Raw genomic sequence first — 22,783 nt, forward strand, 5'->3', positions numbered from 1 at the left:
GGCTCTTGCACTTCTCCCATTCTCATTGTAACAAAACTTGACTTGGCACTGTAGTTTTGACCATGGGATCACCCTCGATGCTGGCTATTGCTAATTTCTACGTGCAGGACTTTGAGGAGAGGGCTCTGAGTTCATCGCCCTTACCCCTAGAATGCTTCCTCAGATACATCGATGATGCCTTTGTATTGTGGCCTCATGGACTCCAGGCACTCCAACAGTTCCACAACCATCTTAACAGTATACATCCAAACATTCAATTTGTGATGGAGATGAAGAAAAATAGTTGCCCTTCATTCTTGGACATTCTAATATGACGCAAACCGGATGGTAGCCCCGGACATGGCGTCTATGGAAAACTTATTCACATTGACTTGTACCTCAACAATAGCAGCCACCATTATGTCTCCCAAAGTTCAGCAGTTCTTTCTACTTTAAATAACCGGGCAAAGACTATTTTGAACCCGGAGAGTCACCCTGAGGAAATAAGACGATTACGCCCAATGTTCCTACAGAATGGCTACAAGGTGGAGATCAACCAGGTCCTTAAAAGGGCTGAAAGGAGGTGTATGCATTGGGGTTACCCGGAAAAACCAACGGTAGCAGAACATTGCTTTCGCAATGGCCATAGGATTGACTTCAATGGCACAAAACTACTGTGCCACACTAATGGCTTTTGGGACTGCCACTGAAGAAAGCCACTGAAATAAAACCAGAGGAAAAGAAATTTAACAAAGACAAAGGTCTTGCTCTAAGTAAGAACTGGAATTCAATTGTACACAAGGTGGGAGAGTGGAAACCAGATTGGATGAGGACTAACCAATCAGGAGGGACAGATGACGGGGGTATAAATACCATTGGACTAGACATGCCCAGGTATCATCCCTGAAGAAGATGGCAGAGTTTGTCATCAAAATGTCGAATATAATTGACACTTGTGCCCGGCTGGAAGCCCGAGAAAAGCTTATTCTTTATATACACCGGGAAAACACCAGATCCTCTATCTACTCTAGAGCTTAGGAGCCAAGTGGTGCCCACCACTGACCATGGAGAGGACTGATGGGTGGGAATCTGAGGATATCCCTTCCCAAATCCAAATTAGAGAAATCAAATTCTGCTTCAAATGATATTCTCAACTGATCTTCCCTCACATCACCTTATTTTTGGATTAGGTGTTGTCACCTAATAAGTTAAGAGAGCTCTGTGTCTTCAGTTTAATAAGTACAGGTTTATGCAGCAGTTTGAAGCACTGCCTCACACTTACAATGTCCCGGACTCAATCCTGTTGGGGACTCACACTCCTGTGTGGAGTTTGCCCATCCTCATTGTTACTGCATGGGTTTCAATTTGCACCCACGTCCTAAACATGATTCTCTGCACTATCCAGGTGAGTTCCTGCATAAAGGGGCACAGTATTGTAGTGGATAGTGCAACACTTTACAGTACGGGCAGTCCGGGCTCACTTCCCGACGCTGCCTGTAAAGAGTTCGCACATTTCCGAGTGGGCTTCCTCCAAGTGCTCCTGTTTCCTCCCACAGTCCAAAGACGTACCAGTTGGCAGGTTAACTGTGAATTGTCCCGTGATTAGGCTAGGGTTGCTGTGTGGTACAGCTCATAGGGCTGGAAGGGCCAACTCCATGCTTAAAAGGAATAAACATGAAGATTAATCGATGAAGCTGATGAGAATACAGAGGGAATAAAATACTTCATGTAGGATTAGTACAAATCACTGCTTAACGTTTAGCATAGACTCAATGGGCCTAAGGGTCTGTTCCTGTGCCGTATAACTATGAGGATATTTAAGGCAGAGAATGATATGCTCTTGATTGGTAAAGGGGTTACGGGGAGAAGGCAGGAGAATGGAGCTGGTAGTGAAAATCAGCCTTGATTGGATTGTGACACAGAGTCGATGGCCTGAAAAGTTGCATTCTGCATCGTGTTATGGACTTTTTAAGTGCAGCTTAAGTTCAGCATTCCTGGGCAAGATAGTTGCTGCGTTAATTTGTGTACGTAATACAAACGGACCCTCCCAGTTTGATTTACAGGTGTCGCACAAGTCCAACTTTAAAAAAAACAAGTGCTGCACTGTTGTTATGTTCTGTAACTTCAAAACATTAAACTAATCCAAAGGAAACACGAGAGTTCAGGAATGCAGGTGTAATTACGATTTTATTTTACATGAGGCGCACACATGATAGCATGATGTATGCAATTAACATTTTTACATATAACCCATAATAAATTATTTAAATAAACAATATATCAGACAATATATACAAGATTACTCATATTATTGAAATATTAAGTACACAGCTGTAGAATCTTATTTTAAATTGGAATTTATATATATATATACACTCTTTAAAACATTAAAAGGAAATTATATTCAGAAATTCAGGTAGGACAATAGAATACAACAATAGTAAGCTCATTAGGTAATGTTAAAATCTTACCTATTTTCTGTTTTTTCATTCCATGCCTTGCTATTAGCAATATGCCCCATCAGTGTTCGAGAAGTATGTGACAGACATCATAATTAGGAACAAGAAAGTCACCTTGACTCTATATGACACAGCAGGTAAGAGTCTTCAAATTATTCCCGTTTGGGTGAACGTTAATTCAAAATGCTACCCCGAAAGCTGAGGGATTGACATCCTTCATAAAGGAGAGCATTGGATTTCATTTCTACTCGTTTCAATTACAGCATCACCAAGAGAAATCTGCACTTGGTGTCAATGTCCAACTTGACGTTGGAAAATTAACTCGTTAAAATTCCAGCTCCAGTCACTGATTATAAACGAATGTCAAAATTGCAGATCCTAATTTGATTGGAATTCTCAGAGCTTTTGATCATGTATCAACACTTCCACTGAAACTAACATCACTTTTGTAACACTACCTCACCCCACCCCTGTCCAACACATCTCTTGTTGAAACCATCATCTACTGTATTGTCTTGCTTCTCTAGGATAAGAATTCCAACGCACTCAGTAGTAATCTCCTGTTTTCTGCTGTCCACAAGATCAAGGTCAAGAAAAACTCCTTTCCAATTAGCACACTATCCTTTTTTTTCTCTATTGTTTTTGACCTTACTACCTATACCGGATCCCAGTGTAAGCATAACACTGCACCAATTACAACATCTTCCAAGCTCATTCAACGACTTTTCCTGTATTATCACATACCTAGACCCTTAGCTCCCTAGTCCCCCCCCTTCATTTACTATCTCCTTCCACCAAAGCACTCTTTAAAAATTACCGTTTTCAAAAAATCTTTTGATCAGCTGTCTAATATTTGATTTTTATGTCAACTTTTGCTGAATAGTACTCATGTGAAACTTTTGCTGCAATTAAAATGTGATAAATATTAAACATACTCGTCGCTAATGATATTTTACCCAAGGTACTCAACCTCCTTACTATTCAGTTCCACTGGCATCAAAGATGCTTAGTAACAATCATTTCATATAACTGGCAATCTTGACTATTCCATATGAAAATGCAAGTCAAATTTCTAGCAACACACGTCAAAGTTGCTGGTGAACGCAGCAGGCCAGGCACCATCTCTAGGAAGAGGTACAGTTGACGTTTCAGGCCGAGAACACTATTTTTCCTCTGTGACAATGTAATGTTGGTTTTATTAGACAAAATCTTCTGCAACCCCCATGATCACTGTATCTGGTGTTGGGATACACCATTATTGATCAAATCTTGGCAGTAATCAGGAACAATATAAAATTTCCCCTTTCTAAATAAAGTGCTGATGCTAATAAATAACCCCTTCTTGAAATCAACTAATACCTACATAGATTTGACATTGATTCTGCGATCTAATGCCTATGTATTGATCACTATTCGTTAGTGAAACTATAAAACAAAGCAAAGGCTATCCTCAGTGTTATTCTGCTCTACAAAATAATTACTGGGGTCATAGAGATTTACCAATTGAAAGCTGAGATCTCTGAAAACAAATGCAATTCAGGACCACAATGCAACGTAACTCACTCACCCTTCAGGACTGTGGATCAAGTCTCATCACACCACTTACCCCATCAGTAATCCCCTGAAAGTGCTCAATAAAAACACAAAACTTTTTCATCCTCGACAAAAACTGTAGTAGTCCTATTGCTATCCTATTCCAGATTATAGCAAGATATAAACAATCAGGACAATGTGCTCTACAAGCCAACATGTGAATGCAAGTTTCCCATCATTAAAGTTTCCTAATTGCAAATGTTACAAATACTTACATAGCTTCTCAATAACCATTTGTAGGTTCCCTAGTTTAAAACTTGGCAACAATTAGTCCAAAGCCACAGGAACAAACAACTTGCATTGAATTCACGAGAACAGTGTATAATGGATACTGGGAATACACTCCCACTAACTTCATTAAATCAAGGATGTTAATTAATGAAGTTATCATATACTTTTCTAATTCTCCTAGCAGCCCATGTCTACATTTAATTTCAAGGCAGACAGAGTAAAGAGATAGCATATGGAGAACAGATCTTCATGCAAAATGACAGAAATTATTTTAATATTCATCATACACTACACTCAAAGCAATCACAACAGGGATACTTGCAACATAAGTTGTTGATCTGTAATTGCTTCAAGCCAGCAATAATAAATTAAGCATGCAGACAAACATTGAGAAGCTACATTATTGTAAGTAACATTTTTGAGTGTAAAATAACCAAATAAAATGTACTTATTATTTATCTACTAGAGACTTAATAATACCAGGCACATTGCACATTAAAACTGATGATCAACTTTCATTCTCAAAATCGTGCTCTTCAATTGCAACCTGTTCTATGGGGCATCAACAAAGTGCCCCAATGCTTACCACTGCTTCATAAAAATACTGTATATATGATTGTATTATTACAATCTCATGTTACAACATTCTTTCAATTTACTTTTAAAATTATTACTGCAGGTAATGATTTTGTAATCATTATATGAATATTTAGAATAAAGTACACAGCAAATCAGATTTAAGATCAAATTTAGTTATTAGAAAATTTATTTTTATGAACATCCAGAGCTAAAATATGTATAATGCCAGAATTTTATAAATATATAAATTCTGTATAAAGTATAAAATATTCCATTTATAATTTTACACCATTAAGTAATAAGCATAACATATTCCACTGTAAAACCCATGGATACATGCAATGTCAGGTGTTGTAAGCCAGATAGTCCATGAAGGTTCCAGGTTAAGACCTGCTCTCTGCTGATTCTGCCAATCTAACCTCAAGTGGCTTTATAACAATGGCCCGGATTAAATTTTAAGGGAAGTGGTAGGATATGGTGGGAATGGATCAATCTGGATGATAGAAAAAGTGGAAAATTAACCTGTTTATTAAGAAATATTTTGAAAAATATGTTGGCAATAACAAGGATTAGAATTAGGTGCCATCAAACAAATGCACCCATCATCCAACTGGGTGTCATCCAGCTTTCACCATTTGTCATTTGAGTCACGAAATTCCAGCCATGCATTAAATTTGCAACTTAGGAAGTGGGCAAGGAAACTAGAGAAAGTTGCATATTCTCCATGAACTTCTGAAAATCAAAGCTCAGCCAGACCACATTGCCAACACAAGTTCAAAAAAGAAAATGAGTATTTGATAACTGATTGCTAATTTTAAATCAAAATTGAATTTGATTACAAACTGAATATTAAGTCTGAATCTCATTTTAAGTCTTCAATTTATTACTCAAGGATAAAAAGATGAGTTTTAGATTTTGCACTTTATTTGCATTTAAAACAAATTTAGCACTGTTGACGGACAATCAACAAAAGTGAAATATTTAACTTGAACCTTCCAAGTTTAAATTTAAAGTTATTATATAAAGTAACATTATCTTCTGAACATGTTCAACATTTCCCATTTTCATGAAAATATTTTCACATGTAATTCCCGCGCCCCCCCCGCCCCGTGGGGCACTTTTACATCAGAAGGCTGGTTTTTCTTATCATCTTTCTATACCAATGTATTTAGCAGAAGGTCACCAACCACTTCATTCTCATGCCTCATTCACATAAGTAGGAATTATGGTTGAACTGGATTACAAGGGAAGTGTTTTAGCAAATATTGTTGTGAATTTTCAATTTGCAGTCAGGATCCACCTTTGTTATGACATATGCATAATTTGCTTAATGTAAGACATATAATATTAATTTAAAAGTTAGAAAAATCCCAGTATATTGGGTACAGGTGTAAGATTTAATAGTTTGTCTAAAGATATATAGTAAATTTTTCCATAAACCTTCCTGCCCATTAGAAACATCAAATATCTGATCTGTTTTTGAGTTTGTGCAATTAGTCATTTGTGTAGAAATTATTTCACCATCACTCTGAGTGGTTTGCTTAAAATAACAAAACATAACATCATTACTGGGAAGTGCTACTTCTTATTTTTCTGCTCAGAGAACTTCATATTTGGGAGTATCAAGACAGCCTATTGAGGGTATGAAACAGAAGCCATCTTCAAATATTTCTCCAGCATTAAAAAAGATATCAGCATTCATAAGTTAGTGTTTGTTGTTCGATAATATTTTCAACCAGTTCTCAGGTATAGGGCCTCCTCTGATCATTTCTTGGTATCAGACTCCACCCATATCCTCCTCCTAAATCCTAGCCCTTCCTCTTTGGCATAGTCTGAGAGGATCTTTGGCAATTCGTTACCTTATACTTGTACGAATTTATCCTGAGACTTCCGACTCCTACAGTTTAACCACATTCTGGACTGCAGTTTTAATCCCCTAATCTACACTAAAACCAATACATAATGGTCATTGGTATAAACCTCAACTCCACTTCCCCTCCAGTCCAAAGAACATGGTAGATGACTGCCTCACCCACTCACCGTAAGAACGCTTTAGACCAGAGTGCAACTAGGTTCCATTCTTGTCAGCAGAATTGCTTCCTATTGTTGGGTTCTGTTCTCTATTGCAAACAGTTCTCTTCTGTTCTTTGCTACCATTGCCTCTATAAAGAGCAAGGACTGGCAGGGTAACAGTCTTGCTGGAGTATCTTTGGAAATGAAGACCGATGCTATATGTTGTGCAGATTTCCTCCAGCAGATTGTTTGTGACTCCTAATTCCAGCACCTTCAGCCCCCTGTGCCTTCCAGGAGATTAGGGACTTCTTTGTCACTAAGGTTGTCACCATGTGGCCTATTGTCACTGAAGTCTTCCCAGCAGACCACTGGGACAAACATCAATGGTTGTTTCTTGCCATAAGCTCAAGCTCACATCTTAGTCATTTTTATTTCCTCATGTCCCTCTTTGAACTTGACTGCATGTTCAATTCCAGCGGCTTTGATCATAATCTGTCCTAACTGATAATACCCAACTCTCCACGATAGTTAACGTTGTTGATCATTTTCTCTCCTCATCTACTGCTCCATCTCTTTTTTTTTTTTTTGTAAAGCTATTGTCATCAACATTTTCTTCAAGAGACATTCTTGTAAACTACTGGCCAACTTCCATTCTTGCTTTCCTCTTCAGGGTATTTGAACATGTTATCGTTCCCCTCTGTCCATCCTTGCTAAGGTTATTGGTAACTAGAACACCTTCTCTGTGAAATGGCACTGATCGAAGTTTCAAATGATATAATTAAGTTACCTGTCCATCGTCTTCCGGTTTGATATGTGTACAACCAGTGACATTTTGATCACACCATCTCTTTTCGGCAACTCCACCATCAAGTGAATAATCCTACCTTTAAACATTTCTTTAACTCCCTCCCACCCCCACCCCGCTTTCCACAGGGATTGCTCCTTCTGCAATTCCCTTGTCCATTCACCCTGCCCACTCATCTCTCTCTCAGCACTTATTCTTGCAAGTGGCCTACGTGCTACACCTGCCCATTCAAAGCCCTAAACAGTCCTTCCAGGCGAGGCAACACTCCACCTGCGAGTCTGCTGGGGTCATCTGTTGTGTCCAGCGCTCCTGATGCGTCCTGCTGTACATTGGTGAGACCCGTCATAAATTGGGGGACCACTTCTTTGAGCCCGTCTGTGACATCGCCACAAGTGGTACTTCCCCGTTGCCAAACAATTAATCCTGATTCCCACTACCATTCCAGCGTGTCAGTCCATGGCATCCTTTTGTACCAAGATGGGGCCACCCTCAGGGTGGAGGAGCAACACCTTATATTCCATCTGGGTACCCTCCAGCCTGATGGCATGAACACCAATTTCTCCTTCTGGTGAACAAATCAACCCCTCCTCCCCGACCTTCCATTTCTTCTCACCTACCCTTTACTTCCACCTGGATCCCCTCCTCCTTCCCTTTCTCCGATTGTCCACTCTCCCCTCCTATCAGGTTCTTTCTTCTCCAGCCCTTGACCTTTCCCACCTACCTGGCTTCACCTATCACCTTCCAGCTAGCCCCCTTCCCCTCCCTCACCTTTTTTATTCTGGCATCTTGCCCCTTCCTTCTCAGTCCCGATGAAGGTCTTGACCCAAAACATCGACCGTTTACTCTTCTCCATAGATGCTGCCCGACCTGCTGAGTTCCTGCAGCGTTCAGTGTGTGTTGATCATGAGACAGGACTTAACTGTTCTATTCTCAACAATTGAAACATAGCCAAAACAATCACTAACAAGGGTCTTCCTTCCCACTCTTGCACCATGAACTTATGGTGTCTCTCAACGTTCTGTCCTTGCCCCTCCCTCCACTCCCTCCCCCTCCAATTTGTTGTGGACATGCTGTCGAATGTCAACATCATCCAAAATCAAAGTATTACTTTCCAGGTACCTGTTAATAGCCCCCAGCCGTCTCCTCTCTACAGTATCTAAAAATATGGGTTATATTGCTTGTGCAATGAATGAGCAGATATTGCCTCCACCTAAAGTTTGGGAAGACTCTTGCCATCAGTTTGGTAACTCACACATCCCGTGTCCTGTGAACACTAACATCACCTCTCTCACTGTCAGTTGTCTAACACTGAAATAGAATGCTCAGAGCCACCGTGTCCTCAGATCCACATCTGATGTCAAGGCTAGTTTCAGATCCCATACCTGTACTTCGTTCAACATTGTCTGTTTCTAGCTCTATTACATTATCAACACCACCCCTCACTTCTGCTCATGTAGGCTGAAACCTTCATTGAGGCTTTACTGTCTCCAGACTTGATCATTTCAGTACATTTACGGTTTACTCTCAGTAAACTACTTTGTATCCAAAAACACTGTTGCCTCACCCTAGTTCATACCAAGTCCAGTCTACCCATTAAGTCTGTCTGGACTCTTATTTTCCAAGTCTCTCCAAGTTCCCATTCTTTCTCTCTAATTGTTGAACATCTTAAGTAAGATCATGACACAGATGAGATCTTTGACCCTCAACTTGTCCAGCTGAGACAACACAACCATATCTAGCAGTGTAGTATTGCTATCTCTTTCTCTTCACCCAATCTTGCCATCAATGGCATTTGGTTTTGATAAGCAAGAATGAAGTGTTTCTTCACAATGCAACACTACATGTATCATTAGTTTATAAGATTAATAATAATTTTGCTAAGTAAGCTTTCACATTCATTAGTAGATTAGTGTCTGTGCTGATGTGCCAGAACTATTTCAATCATTGACTTCAGTCTTTGGAGAGGAAACTGTGGGTGCTATAAAGTGCGAAATTAACTGATCCCTCTGACAAGACTACAGTGAGCATTGTCATCGTTGAGCCAGCCCTCCTTATTGCCTGTATAGTTTTAAATTATATTGGTACAACATGCAGAGAAAAAAATTATGTTCAGTAAAGGTGCTGTTTGATGATTCAAATGGCATTGATTATTTGGGCAGCCACCAGTGGTATAGTGGCAATCACACCATACTTTGAGGTGAGTGGTCCCGGGATCGAGCTGGCAACTCAGCCTCGTAAAAAACCAGACAAGTGCTGAAGAAACAGCAAGGGTTGCCGCCCGATGTGCCACAAGGCACAGAAAGGAACAGCATAATTATTTGAGTGGAAATGGCAGCAATGTTCCAAAGTTTTGTTCATCCTTTATCTGCTCAGTTAATTTATTTTTTTCACATGTGCTGAGGCACAGTGGAAAAACTTGTCTTGCCTCCTGTCCTAACAGATCAGTTCATTACAACAGTGCATCGAGGGAAAACAATAACAGAATGCAGAATAAAGTGTCACAGTACTGACCAAGTGAGGCACTGGAACACAGATAAGGTGCAAGGTCACAAAAAATTGACAGGTCAAGAGACCATCTTATCAAACGAGGCAAACATTCAATAGTCTAAAACAGCAAGGTGGAATCTGTCCTCACGCCTTGTGGTACCTCTGATTTTTGTCACAATTTTGAAAGCTTTATGCTGTGCAGTCAAGGGAAAATAAATTAAATCTTAGAATTTGTTACTTATAGGTCAAATTCTAAGATTGTAGGCATATTAATCTCAGGCAAAGGCTTGCTGGTGTCCACCCTTCATTCCATACACAGCGGTTATGAAATTTCTTTGTAAAGCCTGGACAAAGGTTAGTCCAGTCCTGACACGTCAAACTAAAGAAAACCTGGTTCCTGTGTTTTCTGCATTATTCATTTGCCCAGTGTACAATCTCACTGAACCATGATGAACCATATCTTTCTGTTAAGACTTTTTATGTGAATTTTTTCAAAAAATTCAACTGAAAATGAAATCATACAATCTGTTTCCTCACTGAAATTAACAGGAGAAAATCTGTGTAGACAGCTTCATTTGGAAATTAGACTATTAATTATTTGAGGATTGCGGATTGCAGTAATGCTTTCACCAATCTATTTACTCCATTTACTGGGTGGTGGGGTGGAGATATGTCTCTATCAAAGGAGGTGCAAGGCGCTCCTTCTGTCCGCTAGCCTGCAAGTCACCTTGGGGTCACATGAAGCAATGGGAGCAAGTCGTACGAGCAGCTGGTGCATATCACAAGTCCTGATTATGTAACCACTGACGCCAGGCAGACAATCTCTGTAGAGTATTGATAATGGTTGGGATCACTTGTCTTGTAAAGGCACTGCCCAGGAGAAGACAATGGCAAATCACTTCTGTGGAAAAATTTGCCAAGAACTATCATGGCAATGGAAAGACTATGATCGCCCACATCGTACAAAATGGTGCATAAAGAACCAACTTCATTTACAATTCCAAAATACAGTCATTCATTCTTTATGTTTTATTATTGGCTGAGAAAGAGATTGTTCCAAATTTCTCTAACATCCAGGACATATTCCCAACATCAACCAGTCAATAATGTAGACAACCAGTCAAAATCAGACATGATCTAGAAATGTAGGGTGGACATTCAGGAAAGAAAGCTGTAACCATTTATATTAGACTCCATCATAGCCAATAGGGAGATGACTTAACAGTGGGCTGATATCCTGAACCTGCACCGGACAGAACACTTGAAAACAAGGCATGTGCCTTTTCCTAACAAAAAATTATCCTTTTTAAAACAAGCTCACGACCTGTAAGATGGCACAGCGCGTAGTGGTTAGCACAGCAACCTGGGTTCAATTCCTGCCACTGCCTGTAAGGAGTTTGTACGCTTTCCCTGTGACCGTGTGGGTTTCCTCCGGGTGCTCCAGTTTCCTCCCACAGCCCAAAGACCTACTACTGGTTGGTAGATTAATTGTAAATTGTCCCGTGATTATGCTCGGATTAAATCGAGGGATTGCTGGGCTCGAAGGGCCGGAAGAGCATATTCTGTGCTGTCTCTCAATAAATAACCTGCAAGTCTATTTGTACAAAACAATGACTTCCTCTTGTCACCTTTCCTCATTAAAACATTCAGGAAGTAGAAGCTGACTTCAACCCAACTGGGCATGTTATTCTTAGCTGGAGAAGGGTGAAGCAGGGTAGAAAATCTGAAGATGTTAACTCTCAGGATGTTTCAAACCACCATACGTACTATGATAATTACTTTGACTTTGACCAGTACATGAAGTGATGGGTATAATGTTTATAGTGTCTGAAAAACATAGTATATTTTATTTGAAACTTTGTAACCTTGTCTGCTTATCATTTTCTGGTCAGCTCCTGATTTTTTGTTGTCATAGGACATTTGATTATTTTAGCTCATAACACTTTCTCAAAGTTCAAAGTGCAAAGTTAATTTATTATTAAAGTACAGAGATGTCACCATACACAACCCTGAGATTCATTTTCCTGCAGGCATACTCGGCAAATCTATAAAATAGTAACTATAACAAGATCAATGAATGATCAACCAGAGTGCAAAAAACAACAAACTGTGTAACAGCAACTATAAATAAATAGCGATAAATAACGAGAGCCTGAGATAATGAGCTAGAGAGTCCTTAAAGTGAGACCATTGGTTGTGACAACATCTCAATGGATGGGCAAGTGACTGTAGTTATCCTCTTTTGTTCAAGAGCCAGATGGTTGTGGGTTAGTAATCTGGTGGTTCGATTCCTGAGACCCTTGTACCTTCTACCTGATGCCAGATCTCCATTTCTGATTTATAATATTTAAGCAAATTTTCTACCTGCATAATTTTACTTGGGGAGTAAAAACACTGGTGGTACATTTCCCATTGAGTCCTACAGCACGCCTGTTACTTCAGTTGTGTAACACAGTTGCAGCGAGGTAGCTGAAGGGCAAAGATGGAGGAATTGGTTATAAATCTTGCCTTAATTTAATGACTATAACTTAGTTTGCTTCTTCTGGATAATTAGCCATTTAAATATTGAAAACTTAATTAAAAAAAGGTTTAGTGTGCCTATTTTGCTAATTCACGTGTATAGAAACATAGAAAATAGGTGCAGGAGTAGGCCATTCGGCCCTTCGAGCCTGCACCGCCATTTATTATGATCATGGCTGATCGTCCAACTCAGAACCCCGCCCCAGCCTTCCCTCCATACCCCCTGATCCCCGTAACCACAAGGGCCATATCTAACTCCCTCTTAAATATAGCCAATGAACTGGCCTCAACTGCTTCCTGTGGCAGAGAATTCCACAGATTCACCACTCTCTGAGTGAAGAAGTTTTTCCTAATCTCGGTCCTAAAAGGCTTCCCCTTTATCCTCAAGCTGTGACCCCTTGTTCTGGACTTCCCCAACATCGGGAACAATCTTCCTGCATCTAGCCTGTCCAATCCCTTTAGGATTTTATACGTTTCAATCAGAACCCCCCTCAATCTTCTAAATTCCAACGAGTACAAGCCCAGTTCATCCAGTCTTTCTTCATATGAAAGTCCTGCCATCCCAGGAATCAATCTGGTGAACCTTCTTTGTACTCCCTCTATGGCAAGGATGTCTTTCCTCAGATTAGGGGACCAAAACTGCACACAATACTCCAGGTGTGGTCTCACCAAGGCCTTGTACAACTGCAGTAGTACCTCCCTGCTCCTGTACTCAAATCCTCTCGCTGTGAATGCCAGCATACCATTCGCCTTTTTCACCGCCTGCTGTACCTGCATGCCCACTTTCAATGACTGGTGTATAATGACACCCAGGTCTCGTTGCACCTCCCCTTTTCCTAATCGGCCACCATTCAGATAATAATCGGTTTTCCTATTTTTGCTACCAAAGTGGATAACTTCACATTTATCTACATTAAATTGCATCTGCCATGAATTTGCCCACTCACCCAACCTATCCAAGTCACTCTGCATCCTCTTAGCATCCTCCTCACAACTAACACTGCCACCCAGCTTCGTGTCATCCGCAAACTTGGAGATGCTGCATTTAATTCCCTCATCCAAGTCATTAATATATATTGTAAACAACTGGGGTCCCAGCACTGAGCCTACTTGCAGAAATCTAAACTTGCTTCATTATCTCAGAATCTAGATGTGAGAAGTCGCAGCTAAACCTTAGTTATTACAAAAAGTGATGTGGCATTAAATGGCGTATTTCACTTCCTCTTCAGAATGTCTTCAATTACTTTACAGCCAATGAAGTATGTTTTATGAGGTGTGATAAGTATGGTTGGTCAAAGTATTATTTTTGGCCAAAGTATCAATGATACATCCCCTGTTCTGTTTTAGAAACAGCATCATGAAATAGGAGAGAACAGATACGGATTTGGATCTGTGTTGTATGTTGCACTTAGATTATAATTGTACAAAGCTAACAGTCAGAGTAAGCGTGTACCCATAATCATGTACGATGGACACACAATAGACATCATGATTCTGAATTTAGTTTCTGTTCACTTTCAACTGTTTTGTGTATATATACTTACCTACTGCCCGTTATGCCGCTGGTGTTTAGGGCAGCACTGAAGGTCCTTCATCTTTGGCAGTGTTCAGGGCTTCATTCATCGTGTCAGTAGCCTGGTTTTCGCTACTGACAGTCATGCAAGTTCCAGGTACAGACTCGGGAAAACCATCACACTCAGATGTAGAAGGAATTCTCATTGCTGTTTCCATAGCAATTTTGTTTTACCGGGCAGGGTTGTTATCCCTGAGCGGAACCCCCAAACCTGGAGGACCGGTGGACCACTCTTAGCCAAGCCTCTACCTTTTGACCTATTTGGCTTGGGTGACCCTACCAAGAGACAAAGCAAAAAGCCCTGACTCCAGCCAACATAGCTCTCCGGGTCATTGGGGCACACAAGCCTCCAATTCTCAACAAGGTTGCATATATGATTGAAGAAAAATTTCTACCCGATTGTCTTAAGTGGGCAAGTTGGATGTTGTTACTTAGGTGTGTTTGATAACAGTAGAAAACCATTTCCTGCCTACTGGACTAAATTTGGATAGAGGCAGGAAGTCAGTTTGAGATCACACCATTTTCAACACAACTTTGACTGATCAATTGAAATGCCAGCCTCAAACAGAATCACTGTGAATTCTTGATTCCTCTGACTGGATCTGGAGAGAGCTGCTTCATAAGAACATAAAAAATAGGAGCAGGAGTAGGCTATCCGGCCCATCGAGCCTGTCCTGCTATTCAATAAGATCATGGCTGATTTGTCTGTAAACTCAGCTCCATCTACCTGCCTTTTCTCCATAACCCTTAATTCCCCTACTATGTAAAAATCTATCTAACTGTAACATGTGTTAGCTGAACATTTTAGCTGGAAGAGATTTAGTATATTTCCTCTGGTAATGAATTGTACTGTAGATGCCTACAGTAGAAATGCATGGGAATGCATAGGACAAGGGTACTGCTGACAGCTGAGAGTAATTCCTCTTCAAAGGAAGAATCTAGTCAGTGGTTAATGGAAAAAGTAATAGATTCTGTAACATATTGCACATATCTTAAGAAATACCTCGATGGTGGATGATCTTCACCTATATGAAGTTTTTCACAATTTCACAACATAGAAGCATTTATGAAGGCTACTGAGTGTATGTTTGTGGTCTTCTGCTGCTGTAGCCCATCCACTTTAAGGTTAGACATTTTGTGCATTCAAAGATGCTCTTCTGTACACCACCATTGTAACATGTGGTTATTTGAGTTACTCTCGTGTCCCTGTCAGCTTGAACCAGTCTGGTCATTCTCCTCTGTCCTCTCTCATGAAGGAAGCACCTTTGCCCACAGAAATCCAACTCATTAGATATTTTCTGTTTTTCGCACCATTCTCTGTAAAATCCCAGGAGGTCAGCAGTTTCTGAGGTACTCAAACCACCCTGTCTGGCACCAACAATCATTCCATTGTCAAAGTCACTTTGATCACATTTCTTCCCCATTCTGATTTGGTCTGAACAACAACTGAACCTCTTGACCATGCTTTTATGCTTTTATGACCATGCTGTATGCTTTTATGCACTGAGTTGCTGCCGAATAATTAGCTGATTAGATATTTGCATTAATGAGCAGGTGTACAGGTGTACCTAATAAAGTGATCACTGAGTGTATTTGTGAAATTAAGAGGCAAGATGGGGAGATGGGATTAAGGAAGATTGCAAAGTCTTTTATGTTTATTAACACATGAGGGTAACCTGTAGGTCTCTTTATGGACCAAAATAGAGATTAATGATAAAGCCAGAGGATGTAGGTGGTGTCTTAAATAAATACTTCTGAATTTACTAGAAGGACATTTTAATTGGAAAATTCAGGCAAAGAGAAAGTGAAATTGTAGAGTGTGTCATTTTTTAAGAAAAGGTGGAAGTATTCAATATCTTGGTGAGAACAAAATTAGGTAAATCCCAGGGCCTGATGAAATGTCTCCCATGCCACTGTTGGAGGCAAGGGAGCAAACCATTGGGGCCTTAAGCAAGATTCTCAAATTTTCTCCGGCCACAGTTGAGGCGCCAGGTGACTGGAGGACAGCAAATATGGTATTCTTAGTCAGGAAAGGCAAAAGAACTAAAACAGGTAATTACAGGTCTATGGAAATAATTATTTGAAAAGTTCCCGAGGGACAGGATTAACTTGATTATTCAAAGTTCAAAGTAAATTTATTATCAAAAGTACATATATTTCTGGTCATACTCAATAAATCTATAATAGAATAATAACCAGAATAGAATCAATGAAAGACCACACCAACTTGTGTGTTTAACCAGTGTGCCAATACAAAAAGAAGAAATAATAAAAAATAAATAAATAAGCAATAAATATCAAGAACATGAGACTAAGAGTCCTTGAAAGTGCGTCCATAGGTTGTGGGACCGTTTCATTGATGGGGCAAGTGAAGTTGAGTGAGGTTATCCCCTTTGGTTCCAGAGTCTGATGGTTGAGGGGTAGTAACTGTTCCTGAACCTGGTGGTGCGAGTTTTGAGGCTCTTGTACCTGATGGCAGTGGCGAGAAGAGAGTACGTCCTGGGTGGTGGGGTGGCCTGACGATGGATGCTGTTTTCTTGTGACCAGGGCATAGAAAATAAAAGCATTGAGTAGAACTCTATAAAACATTAGTTAGGCCATGCAATGTTCTAGTTGCCATACCATGCGAAGGACGTAATTGCACTAGAGAGGGTGCTGGAGATTCAGCAGGATGCTGCTTGGGAGGAAACATTTCTGTTACTAGGAGAGACTGAAAAGGCTGGGTTTGTTTTCCTTGGAGTGGAGTAAGTTGAAAGATACTGAAAAGAGATATACATAAATGACATAGATGGGATCGATAGTGAAAAGGTTCCCCTGTAGCAGAGGCATTTAACTCTGGAGGCCTAGGTTTATTGGAAATCGAAGAGTAACCTTTTCCACCTGGAGGGTCTAGAACACACTGGTGTTCCAAGACAGGTACACTTGCAGTATCTGAGAAACATCTAGATGAGCACTTGGATCACCAAAGCAATGGATCAAGAACTGGGAACAGTATAGATAGTCGTTCGATGTTTCTGTACATTTTGACTCTATGACTTTGTGAGTACCGAGTTTCTTTCCATCTTAAGATAATTAACCTCAGCTTCTGTAATGTTTGGGACCTACAGTTCATTTCAGCTATCGGGCCCCTCTTCCTTATTAACCATGATTTCTTCTGTGCTCATTGCAGTTGCAGCCTGAAGGGCATCCTTTGGCCCATTGTCACTCTATCAGCTCTCTGCTACAAACAATTCAAACCCAAACCCACCTTTCCTGTCCAACCTGGCATCACCCAAGGATTCCTTGTTCTCTAAATAATTTGGAAAATGTGTAGCTCGGGTGGTTGACGGTTGTTTTCCTTGTTGGTCCTTGTTCTGGAAACAGATACTTCAACAATATTCTTCAGTGCAGGGATTCCTCACAGCAAAATAACACTTTTAAATCGATGCCTCTGTGACAAACTCTTCCACCAGGACGATATACATTCTGTCAGACATAATTATCTTGGTTTTATCTGGGTTGTGGAAATTAAAGGTGAGCTTTTACTTGTCACATGTATGTTGAGACATACAGGGAAATGCATCATTTGCGTCAATAACCAACAGAGTCTGAACATGTGCTGTGTTATGGCAGCCCATCAGCATGTCATTGCTTCTGGTGTGAACATAGCACGCCCACAATTTGCTACCCTTCAAAGATTCACTTAGTATCAAAGTATACACCTTGAAATTCTTCTTCTCTGGGTAGCCTTGAAGCCAAGAAAGAAAAGGAAAGTAGCACGATTATCACCCCCCCCCACTCCTCCCTACACAAAAATTGAACAAAAATATAACAGGTGCATCAACCCCTGGCACAAACCTTAACATGTACACCTTTGCAATGTTGAAATTTGGATCATCAGCATCTCCGGTCTCCCTACGTGGCTTGAAACCCTCAAGTATCATGCTCTTCTTCTATGTCTTTTTACAATGAGGCACCGAATCCACTAATAGTCTCAACTAACACACACAAAATGCTGGAAGGACTGAGCAAGCCAGGCAGGATATATGGGAAGGAGTTAACAGTCGACGTTTCGGGCCCAGTGCCCTTCCTCAGGACTGGGAAAAAAAAGATGAGAAGTCAGAGCAAGAAGGTGGGGGGAGGGGAGGAAGAGGTACAAGGTGGTAGGTGATGGGTGAAACTGGGAGTGGTGGAGGGGGTGAAGTAAAGAGCCGGGAAGTTGATTGATGAAAGAGATACAGGGCTGGAGAAGGGGGAATCTGATCGGCGAGGGTAGAAGACCATGGAAGAAAGGGAAGGGTGTGGAGAAGGTGATGGTCAGGTAAGGAGAAAAGGTGAGAAAGAAGGAAACAGGAATGGGGAATGGTGGGGGGGGGGCACATTACTAGAAGTTTGAGTAATCAATATTCACAGCAACAGGTTGGAGGCTTAAGGTGCTGCTCCTCCATCCTGCGCGTGGCCTCATCGCGGCAGTAGAGGAGGCCATGGACTGACTTATTGGAATGGGAATGGGACATGGAATTGAAATGAGTCTCAAGTGTTGACTAATTATTGCTGTACATAAATTCACCATTCACCTTTTGTGCCTGTACTTCATGACTCAATTGGCTTTCAATAACTAGGTACTTGCAGCAGCAGCAATGGGAAATTGTTTTTTAAGGTGTATTAAGTGCTTGTCACAGTGTTAATGGAAAATAAAGTGCTGCTGATGTCACAGTGAGATAAACACATAACTATTTTCATCTTTTGTTAAAACAAAGCTTCAGAAGAATTACGATTTAAATGGTGGTTTAGGAACTGATAACTTAACACTAAGGCTACGTCCACACTAGACCGGATAATTTTGAAAACGCCGGTTTCACATAAAAACGACAGGCGTCCACACCAAGCGTTTTTGAAAATACCTCTGTCCACATTAAAATGGGTATTTGGGCGAATCTCCTCCTACTGGGCATGCGCAGGACACATCTACAGAAAACAAGCGAAGAGGAAACGGTATTCTTGGTGCGTGTTTGTCCAGTTACAGACTAGAAAAACTTAAAGGAAATTGCCAACACACATCAAAGTTGCTGGTGAACGCAGCAGGCCAGGCAGCATCTCTAGGAAGAGGTACAGTCGACATTTTGGGCCGAGACCCTTCGTCAGTACTAACTAAAGGAAGAGCTAGTAAGAGATTTGAGAGGGGGAGGGGGAGATCCAAAATGATAGGAGAAGACAGGAGGGGGAGGGATGGAGCCAAGAGCTGGACAGGTGATTGGCAAAGGAGATATGAGAGGATCATGGGACAGGAGGCCTAGGGAGAAGGAAAAGGGGGAGGGGGGAAACCCAGAGGATGGGCAAAGGGTATAGTCAGAGGGACAGAGGGAGAAAAAGGAGAGAGAGAGAAAGAATGTGTGTATATAAATAAATAATGGATGGGGTACGAGGGGGAGGTGGGGCATTAGCGGAAGTTAGAGAAGTCAGTGTTCATGCCATCAGGTTGGAGGCTACCCAGACGGAATATAAGGTGTTGTTCCTCCAACCTGAGTGTGGCTTCATATCTTTACAGTAGAGGAGGCCGTGGATAGACATATCAGAATGGAAATGGGATGTGGAATTAAAATGTGTGGCCACTAGGAGATCATGCTTTCTCTGGTGGACAGAGCGTAGGTGTTCAGCAAAACGGTCTCTCAGTCTGCGTCGGGTCTCGTCAATATATAGAAGGCCACATCGGGAGCACCGGACGCAGTATATCACACCAGCCGACTCACAGGTGAAGTGTCGCCTCACCTGGAAGGACTGTCTGGGGCCCTGAATAGTGGTAAGGGAGGAAGTGTAAGGGCATGTGTAGCACTTGTGTAGCACATAAGTGCCAGGAGGGAGATCAGTGGGGAGGGATGGGGGGGACGAATGGACAAGGGAGTCGCGTAGGAAGAGATCCCTGCGGAAAGCAGAGAGAGGGAGGGAGGGAAAGAAGTGCTTAGTGGTGGGATCCCATTGGAGGTGGCAATTGCCAAATGACGGACAGGAGGACTTAAAACTAAAAAACAAATACTGGAGCGTATGGAGGCAACCGACAGGGAGTTCACAGACAGTATGACCCAGCTGACAATGAACATTGAAAAACTGACTAACTCTGTTGCAGAGGGATTTGCAATGATGAGGAATATGATGGCTCCCCCCCCAGTACTTTTCACCGCCACAATACCAGCCTCACAGCCACTACAATAGCTACACATACGGGCACACAGACCCCTGGGTGGCCCCACCAACATCTTCGCCACTCCCACAGAGGGTCACCCTGGAAACATTTCCTACAGCCATAGCCTCCTCACCGATGAAAGGGATGACAGCTACAACTAAATGCAATAAGGCTTGTTACTGGCCAAAAGTGAAATTTGCTGTTACCTCATTTGTTTGCCTTTACTTTTGCCATGTCTTTCTGTATTATTTTGCTGTATTTAACATGTGCAATAAAACAAGTTACTTGGCAAAAGTGACAATTGCAACTATTGAATGTTTGCACAAGCAACAGATTAATAAAGCTCCTTGTAAAACGTATAAAACATGTCTGCATCAGTGTTACACACATAAAAATTGCTGGTGAACACAGCAGGCCAGGCAGCATCTATAAGAAGAGGTACAGTCAATGTTTCGGGCCGAGACCCTTCGTCAGGAATTTCAGTTGCTTGCAATTCTAGCATCTGCAGATTTCCTCGTGTCTGCATCAGTGTTATCTTGTATTTCCATACAATTGTCAGATATTGTGGTGTTGGAGGTTGCGTTCAAGAAAACAAATGCCGGGCTGCCACCACCATTTGCTCCAGCACGTCATGTCAGTGGTTTTAAAAATAGCCGGTTACCCCGTACACACTACGCTGGATATTAGGTGTTTCCAGATTTATTCACTCTGGAGAGCGTTTCTGAAAAGCTCCGTTTTCGGGGTGGAAAACGCCGTCTCAATGTGGATGGAGGGTCAAAACGAAGAGAAAAGGCTTCGGTTACGGATTTATCCGGTCTAGTTTGGACATAGCCTGATAATCCCTTAGTAAGTACTTCATCTAGAACCTTAAACCAGAATGGTCATTCGCAAAAATAGACAACTCACACCTCATTAATCACATCTACGGAACGCACACAGTTTAACGTGCTACACAATAATAGGTGCTAATTCCCAAGAGCTCTGGACTCCAGTTGTACTTGTTGGTGAGATTGCACCTTGAATGTAGTGTACAGTTTTGGTTTTATTTGGGAATGAAGCGGTGTCAGATTTGCCCTGTGAGTGAACTGCAATTGTAATCTCTAGAGTCTAGAAATTGAGAGGAGATGTTATCAAACCAATAATTAAACAGCTTGTTAGCCTGGGTAAATGCTTCTTCTGGCTGAGACATCTAGGAGCCCGAATCAGATTTAATATCCCCAGCATATGTTGTGAAATTTGTTAATTTCGTGGCAGCAGTACAATGCAAAACTTGATAAATGTAGAGAAAAAATGATTTACTGTAAGTGTATATATGTATATTAAGTAGTTAAGTTTTTAAAAAGTAGTGAGGTAGTGTTCATGGGTTTAATATCCATTCAGAAATCAGATAAACAATGAGAAGAGGGCATGTCCTGGGTGATGGGGGTCCTTAACGATGGATGCCACTTTTCTGAGGCACTGCTCCTTGAAGATGTCTTGGATACTGTGGAGGCCAGTACCCATGATGGAGCTGACTAATGTTACAAATCTGCAGCTTACTCAGAGGCACAGTATCAGAATAAGGGGCAGTCTGTTTAGGCCTGGCTATAGGGGAAGGCTGAATATATTACGACTAATTCCCTAAGCAGGGTTTTTCAATCGGGGTTCCGTGAGAGATTGTGGTTAAAAAAAAAACATTGTTTTTTAACTTGGCGTGTCGCGTGATGCTAGCACTCGCAGTGGTGTGCAGTGACTAAGTGGCCTCGTTAGCAATCTCGTTAGAGATCTCAGTCCAGAATGACCATGTGCAATAGGACAGTGTTTATTTGGTTGAGTCCATTCTCGGTTTTGGATGTGAGATAGGGGAGGCCTTCGATAACTAGTGAGCACTGTATTGCATGGAGGGGAGGACGGTAGGATGTTGAGAACCATGAACTGCAATTTCCGAGCATTGATTGGACTAGCTCAACTTGGGCTGTGACAGACACAAAAAAAAAAATGTCTGTCTTTACAACGAAAGCTACTTATCAATGGGTTTTACATGGACTGGTGATCCAAGTTGTCCTAAAACATAGGAGAATGAGGGGAGATTTGATAGAAGTATAGAACATTTTGAGGGGTATCGATAGGGTAAATGTAAGCAGGCTTTTTCCACTGAGACTAGAACTAGAGGTCATAAGTTAAGGGTGAAAGATGAATTATTTGAGGAGAACCTGAGGAGGAACTTCACGACGAGAGAAGTGAGAGTATGAAATGAGATGCCAGCAGAAGTGTTAGATGCATGTTCAATTTCAACATTTAAGTCAAGTGGAAGGGGTATAGAGAACTATGGTCCAGGTGTGGAGTCGATGGGGCTAGACAATAACAGTTTGGTACAGAATAGATGGGCAGAAGGGCCTGTTTCT

The 22,783-nt window shown here is 41.2% G+C and overlaps 1 protein-coding gene across 1 annotated transcript in view; it reads left to right on the forward strand.

Annotated features, from left to right (window-relative positions):
- The window catches only part of rhof (ras homolog family member F), a 49,591-nt gene that overhangs the window by 6,082 nt on the left and 20,726 nt on the right, over positions 1-22,783 (forward strand). The window contains exon 2 of the mRNA XM_072247768.1: positions 2,488-2,575. Coding sequence (XP_072103869.1) covers positions 2,488-2,575 — 88 coding nt within the window. The remainder of the gene's footprint in view (positions 1-2,487; positions 2,576-22,783) is intronic.

The sequence above is a fragment of the Mobula birostris genome, chromosome 31 (genome assembly GCF_030028105.1).
Source record: "Mobula birostris isolate sMobBir1 chromosome 31, sMobBir1.hap1, whole genome shotgun sequence".
NCBI classification, from domain to species: Eukaryota; Metazoa; Chordata; class Chondrichthyes; order Myliobatiformes; family Myliobatidae; genus Mobula; species Mobula birostris.